The sequence below is a fragment of the Chaetura pelagica genome, unplaced genomic scaffold (assembly GCF_000747805.2).
Source record: "Chaetura pelagica isolate M959 unplaced genomic scaffold, ChaPel_1.0 scaffold807, whole genome shotgun sequence".
NCBI lineage: Eukaryota > Metazoa > Chordata > Aves > Apodiformes > Apodidae > Chaetura > Chaetura pelagica.
Genome location: NW_009953935.1, coordinates 1098115 through 1105898, shown reverse-complemented (window position 1 = coordinate 1105898; position 7784 = coordinate 1098115). Strand labels below are relative to the sequence as shown.

The 7784-nt window shown below is 37.8% G+C and overlaps 1 protein-coding gene across 1 annotated transcript in view; it reads right to left on the bottom strand.

The window, feature by feature from the left end:
- Positions 1–573: 573 nt before the first annotated feature.
- ATP13A3 (ATPase type 13A3) overlaps positions 574–7784 on the bottom strand; it is a 33663-nt gene continuing 26452 nt past the window's right edge. The window contains 6 exon segments of the mRNA XM_010001729.1: positions 574–771; positions 5025–5105; positions 5293–5381; positions 5830–6017; positions 6691–6868; positions 7696–7768. Of these exon segments, the coding sequence (XP_010000031.1) occupies positions 574–771; positions 5025–5105; positions 5293–5381; positions 5830–6017; positions 6691–6868; positions 7696–7768 (807 nt within the window).

The window sequence follows — 7784 nt, the reverse complement described above, 5'->3', positions numbered from 1 at the left end:
TGTGGCAGATTAAAAAATTAAAACTTAAAATCAAAACTTTACACCTGGTAACACTCCTTACTAGTAGGGACAAACTCAGAGGTACACACACCAAAACTTTAGAACCGTTCTGAGGCACAAAGCTTTTCAACAGTGAATATTAAAAATAAAAGCAAGCATGACAAGGCTATTTTGTGCCTCTAGCACTACCATGAAACCATCACGTCATAGGGTTTACATGAACACGTGCTCAGGTAAGCAGGTTGGAACAGTGATGATGATACTCCAGGCAAATAAAGTGAACCTCTTTTAACTGCCCTTCAGTTAAAACCTTCAAATGCATCTCATTTAGGAATAATGAAATTTGATAGAAGGTGGAAGGAAACACTGTAATTTTTGTTCTGTCTAAGGTAACCTACATTTTTAAAATGTATAGCCTAAGGTGTCTGCCTCTGAACTTTGTATTCAGAGAGACAAAACAGTTGGAAACATCTGGATTAGAATTTGACATATACTACACTGCAATTTCAAATAAAGTCTTAAAATTACATTCCTCTGAATACTACTAAAGAGACATGCCACCGAGATCCACCGCTACGTCACATTGATGATTTGATATGAACCATTTTCTTGGGATGGTACTTTTGCTTCTGTTGTTGTTCTGGGTTTTGGTGGCCATTCTGGATCAACCAGCAGTTCCTGAGCTAGATGCTTATACTTGGCTTTTGGTGTTTTCTCTCTACAACCAAAGAGGGAAGAAAGGAAACAGACTCCACAGCGATCCACAGCCTCCTGCAGAAGTGAACAGAATTGAAAATTAGATTACCATAAGAAAAAAACACAAAACTAATACAATAAATAACTAGAAGAAAAGCTATTTTACTTTCTAATGTACTATTTCATAGTCACATTGGACCTAGAAAGTGTAGTACAGAAACTCTTCTGTTTTGTAATCTCTTCTGTACTATGGTAGCAATGACATTTAAAAAAAAAATTAAGAAAAAAGTATTTAGCATTATTGTAACATCTAAGGTCACCAACAGCTTTTTTGCATATTTAATAATAGTTTCAATAAACACAGGTGTATTATGCATAATTAAATTATGTTGTTATTACTGGAAGAATAAAGCCTGGTCTAGAAAAAGCCATCAGATTCCCAAAGCCTCTGAACACTTTCTGACCAACTGAAGGCAGGCAGCCACAAGTGCCAGAATGTAACATGCTGACACTGTGAACCCAAGTACTACAGGTATTATAGTTACTCAAACAGACACAAATTCTTGAACTTCAATCTTCCTATTTTTCCTCTGTCAGTTCTAACTACACAGAACTTAACTAGTTGGAGAAAACAAACAACATTCCTTATTCTTACGACTGGATTCCTCTCATGTCTCAGAGTCTTCCTGCAGTCAGCCTGGCTGACATTTAAATGGAGACACATTCTATACTGTTTTCTTCATGCTCTGAATTTCCATCAACTGGTGAACTGAACCAAATAGGGGCCTTAAATACAACTTGCAATCTTCAGTGAACACAAAGCAATTTTTTTCTTGAACAGCCTCAAGAGGACAGATGTAAATCTGAAGTGAATACATTTAATAAAATTTAGTGCTGAGAAATAAACTACTGTAATTCTATCAAGAACAAATGTGCAACCAGCAAGAAGTAATAAGCCAAGAGGCTTAAAAAACAAAAGCTAGTTTTTACAGGATTCACATGGATTTCCTTTATGCATTAACAATAGGGGGGCAGAACAGACCAAGATTCATGGTCACCTGCAAAGCAGAAGCTAAATCCTTCAGGCTCCTAAACCATGCGTAGTAGCAATAATGTACTTTTGTTTGCTGTTTTATTTCACTTCATTTGTACAGGCTATTTCTGCTCTCATAGAAAATGTTCTAAAACCTTATATCAAATCAATTTAACCCAGAGTTGGATTAGACCCAGCATCAGCAGTTCAGCTTCCAAGCACATCAAGACACTCCCAGTTCTAGAATGCTAACTAGTGACAATGCAAACAAAAGCTGCTCATGTGCAAACTGAAGATCAAGTGAGAAAAGTCTTAAAAAGCCATCTTCTGGGTTTGCATCACAGTTCTTTCATAGATCTAAATTCTTTAAGTGTTAGCAAAGAGAAAAATAAAAAACCAGAAGCCTTTCTTCTTAATAGTGAAGTTACATAAATCAAATTTAAACAGTCTAAAGCTTAAGATAAGGCAAGAGACAGAGATCATAAAAAAGACAAAACTGAATTATCTGCATGCACTCAAATGATTACAACAAAATACCAGTCTCCAACCTGAGGCGGCTGGGGCGTGGTGAGGCGATAGTCTCCTTGTTTGTCTCGACTGAACACAACCTTCCAAAGGATCATATCAAGGAGGACATTCTGTGAGAGTGCAGTGAGTGGGAAGAATTAAAGAAACTAATGATCATTGCTGTTAGTGTGCACATTACAAATAAAACCTGAAACAGTGCATTAGGCATAACTAATTCTGTGCCAGGTAAAATGAAGTTGGCAATACTTGTCAGTACTTCAGTGATAAACATTTTCATTCTTAAAGGGATAGTATGAGATTTAAGAATATGAACATGTAGTATCTAAATCAAGAGCATCAACCAAAACCGCATCCATTGCTACAGGTAAAAATCATAAATGCACATTCTTAATGTGCTTCAATACTCTAAAAAACCCCATGAAGCACTGCAGACATGAGCACTTAAAGCAGTTTCCCTTTTAACCATCTCAAATACTACAGTGTACTTCATCCCTGAGCTGTTTTTTTCATAGTTTGTTTTAACCCAGTGACATTCCCAGAAAAGCTTCAAGAGGGGTGGCAGAACTGAGTCACTGGCAGGAAGTCTGAAAGAATTCTGTAGGAGCTGTTCCAGATTTTGGGAAAGAGGGCAGAAATTGAACAGCATGTTCTGTACATCCGGTTGTTCTCACATGGCTGTGTGGGCAGACTCCAGAGCCTTAAACAAATCCAACAATACAGGTGGGAACCTGTATCTTCCATGGCCTTGAGCTCTGATCTTTGGAGAGATTCCATTTTTAACATCTGACTAACCTCTGCCACAGAGAAAGGGGAGCTGACTAGCCAGACTTTCAGAATAGATTTTATAATGCTTATGATTTTATACCAGAATTTTGTAGTGTTTTTATAAGGCATTTGCTAACCAATCTTCAACTTGTTAGAAGTTTAAGCCAGTCTGGTTTAAGCATGTCTATATCAGGCATCAGGCTAAGGAGGAACATCTGCCAAGATCTGCCTTTGTTGTGCAGTATTTTCTACCATCTGGGAAAAAAAGTATGTCTGCCTTGTGAACCTAGTCTGGCACCCACATGGAAGGAGAAAAGGTTTACACAGCATGTCACCAAACATGTTTGGGATAACGACAGTCAGAAATCATTCCTGTTGTAGAAGTGATTTAAGAAGCTACATACAAGTGTAGTGTGACAAGTGTGAAACTAGTGAGCGTGACAAAAGACAGACCCAATCCCAGTCTCTTCATTATGAGACACTTGGAGACAATTACTGAGGAATCAGTCTCAGCAGAACAAACTACAGGTGACATAGCTACAGAGCACCTTGTTACAAGATACAAGGAGATGCCACCAGCATTGTTTCCAAGATACTCAAAAGGTAATCTATGGCACTCAGTAACTCTGTAGTGACAAGTGTGGGTGAGAAGAAAATCCAGCCAGGCAAGGACAAGGACAGCATGGCAAGGAGCTGTACTGGAAATGAAGGAATGAAATATCCTGTGATATCTACAGAACACATTAGACCCAAAGAGTTGCACCCCATGAAAAAGCTCCAGAGAGCCTAGAGTAATGCTGCTGGACAAATACAGTTGGACAAAAGCAGGTGAAGTTATGGAAGGTGAAGCCCCTATGGTAAAACAAGGTTTTAATTTTAGGATCACTAGACAATGCTTCTGTTTGACACCTGCTCTACAGTAAGACAACTTGCATCTAAATAAAGCATTAAACTAACAGTGAAAATGGAAGAACCAGGTTTTAAGTGAAAGCAGCATCTTCTAAATAATTAATGTCAATAAAATTAAATTCTATAATTACTTCTATTCCACTCCTCAAGTATTTTTGCTAAGTTGTGGAGAAAAGGGAAAAAAATAGTCAACTGGAAGGAATATTAATGCTGTCATAATCTTCAAAGGTCAAAATGGTATGATCCAAGCAAACATGCTGGTTACCTTGATAGCAATCCTTTACACAGTAATGGAAATGCTGACTAGAAGCTGCAGAGAATGTTATACAGTAAAAACAGATAGCTGTAGTGCAAGGACTAGATGAAAAGCTTTTTCATTTTGCAGAAAAAAAATTAGAGACTAATGGCTACAACCAAAATCCAAATTTATTCAGGTTGAAAACAAGGCATCGATTAAACAGGGAGAAGAATTAACCACAGGAATATTCCTCCTGGAAGATGCATCTATCTGTCAAACTGATTCTTGGAAACAACATAAGGGTACCTGGATGAAAGGTAGGGCATGTTTTTGCCCACATTAACTCTAGGATTACAGCAGAAGAGGACAATGACCAGAGTGACTTTGTACAAGCTTAGGGCTACAAAAAGGAGCTCTACATGAATAGCTCTACTTCTGGACTTGATCAGATTAGCTAAAGTTACATAAACCTGCATTATTCTGAACAATATATGTATGATCCAACTAAGAGTTTTCTATAGTTCATTACCATATTATGCTATTCTGAATTTAATTAACCCAGCAAATAAATATAGAGAGTATAATCCTATCAAACAGCCAAAATAATGTATGTGTCTTGCAACTTCTCCCCTCTTTTTTTAATTAATTAAAAATGCTAAACCTTTGACACAGAAAACCCCAACACCTTAAAAAAAGCCTACAAGAACATTTTTAGGAATACAAATTTAACAAGAAAACAGAGGCCGCTTACTCTGACATGCTGTGAAGAGAGACCTTCTAAACAAAAGAGAAACACGTACTGTGAAAAAAACCCCACTGAACAGACAAGTATTTTTTTCCATTTGAATTTCTTACCTCCATCAGCAGGGACACAACTGCATTGAGAACAGCAATGATGAGAATTCTCAGGCGCCACTCGTACGGCACACACACGAGCTGTGAGAAGAAGTTGCCAGAGGTTGGCAACATATGAAGTAAACAGATTCTACACAGGCTGAGAGTTATAAATTCTCCCTCCCCCCAAGATACCAAGTTAAAGCTCTAAAAGTGTCAAGCTTGCCCATGAGGCAGCCCACCAGTTTTCCCAGGAAGTACAGAGGATTATGTATCTGCTGATTCTTACCTCAAGAAACGTGTCAATAGACTCAACAGGATGCAACATGATGAAAAGTATGAAAACATAAAGAACTATCACAGATGTAACAAAAAGAACTGTAAAAGAAAAACAAGTATTTTAGTTGTACAATCTCACAATCTGAGTTTTAGACAGTTTTTACATGTATGATGGGTTCATTGCTCTCTGGAAATAAACCCTTTTCTCCCTCTAAATCCATTCCGGGCAGATTCTGGCAATACAAGTTTTACTGATAGCCATGAAGAGACAGAAGGCCAGACTCAACTTCTCACTGGCTCACATGTATGTGTGCATATACTTCTACAAACAAAGCAACAATTAAAATGAAATTAAAATGCACATTTCTTTATACAGTTTAATACTTTCCTATCTTCTATATCTGATTAATAGAGGATAATTGTACTATATTCTCCTAGCAATGCTATTACTACTGAAGTGGCACAAAACTGTGACCAAGCCATGGGCAAGTAGTACACAGACACTTGGAGTTTTACTTGGAACTACAAATAGTGAGAAAGGACTTACAGTTTCTGTAGCATGGCTGTCTAAAGGGCTTTCCTTTAGAAAAGACAATTGCCACTATGAGGTACTGAAAGCTGGATATAAAAAACAAGGTTGTGTTTTCATAATTTTTAATGTTATGTTCATCCTCAAGAGTCACATTCTGATGATGTGCAGAGCTGGTGTTTGTGGCATTCAAGACATTACAGGCACTAAAACAAAAAAACATTTAACACTGTTAAAGGAGAAGATGAAAGCAAGGCCTAGATATTAACACAAGTAATGGCAGAACAAATTGCTACAGGAGTAAAAAGAGCTTATCCTCAGAAACCTATTATGGGTAGTAAAGAAATAACTCAAGACTGCAGCAGGGAGGCAGCAATTTTTTTTTTGTGAATTCTGAGCTTTGAGTTCTCTTATGCTTCCAGCTTGTAAGTTCACTATGTGAGCTGTTTATAAGCTATCACTGTAGACACACTTTGAAGACAGGTAAAACGTATTGCAATCTAAAAAAAATACTGAAACCTTTTCCTTTTCAGAAATATGAATTTGATTCACTAGAACTCTATCAGGAAAACAAAACTTCATAATATAAAAGAGTTAAAATAGGCCTGAACCATTAATTTCAAATTTCCATCTCAGCTGTCACAAAGTAGAGGAGTCTTCAGCCCCTGCAGTCTGGCTTGACCTAGTTTTGCTTTTCAGCCACTGGGTAACTCCAATGTACCTATAAGCTTTTCACAAAAAATTCAGCAGACTAACAAGCTGCCATATAAAAGCTTTATCTACAAAGTCCCCAAAGGGGGTCAATAAAGAAGAGAGCAATTACTCTTAATAGCTTTCTGACATGTACTGTATCCTGCACGGAGCCACTGAAACACTTACTCAGATTCTGTTGTCCAAGGCTCATACCAGGACTGCTGTTTGACCCAAAAAAACCCGAAGGTTTGGAAAGCAAGGCAGATGATGATCTGAGACAAAACGGAGCAGAGAAGTGGACCTGAGATAAGACCTGATGGGGGCCTTCGTGCAACAAGCTCCGTCCAAGCAGGGTTCAGACTCACTGCAAAGAGAAAGGAAAATAAATTACACATTGCATCATCATGGTTTTCAAGAATTACCCTGTGCAGATTCTGTGGAATTAGAATGACTTGCTCATGACATCACTTAAAAAATGAGTCCAGAACTGCAAGTGTAAAACCATCTTGAAAGGATTATATGACACCAAAATAACGCCACAGTGCCTTCTACAGGCTGCTCACCCCCAGCAGCAGAGGGTAGCAGGGGACAGCAACAGAAGCCATGAGACTCAAGGAATTAGCTGTGTCTGGCCAAATTCCCTTTGTCTGGCACAAGGACTTAAAGCTGGTCTTCTCCATTTTGATCTGCGATTGCTTCAGAATCGGTTTCAGTTAAACAGGAAAATGGAATTCTACTGTCAGCCAGTAACTGAGTGCTGGGTTCATACGTGGAACCAAATCTTTCACTAGATAGTAGTTTTGAGAATAACAATTTGTGGACAGCAGTTCAACTAAAAATGCAAGAAACCAAAACATTTGGGAAAGATTATATCAGAACAACTCCTGTTTTGATTCCAAAAACAGTTTCTCCATGTCAGCAGAGATTTATGACTTCTTGTACTGTGAAGAAGTACTTTTCTAAGATCGTGCTCAAACCTGATTTTTGTAAGAGAACATTTCACATACTTCAGATTAAGCTAATTAAGTACATAGTGGTTTGGGTTTTTTAATGCATATACTGTAGTAGTCAGAATATTTTAACTGTAATGATGCTGAGGCCAAACAGCATGTAATTAGAAATTAAAGAAAGTATGAGCAAGCAGAACTTGCTTTATAGAAGCCAGCAAAAGTAATTCAGCACAATACTTACTAGTGAAGACAACCACCAAAATGATTGCCAAATCAATGAAGAGAAACTGGAAATCTCCCAAATTGCTCAGGATCTAGACAGAAATCAGA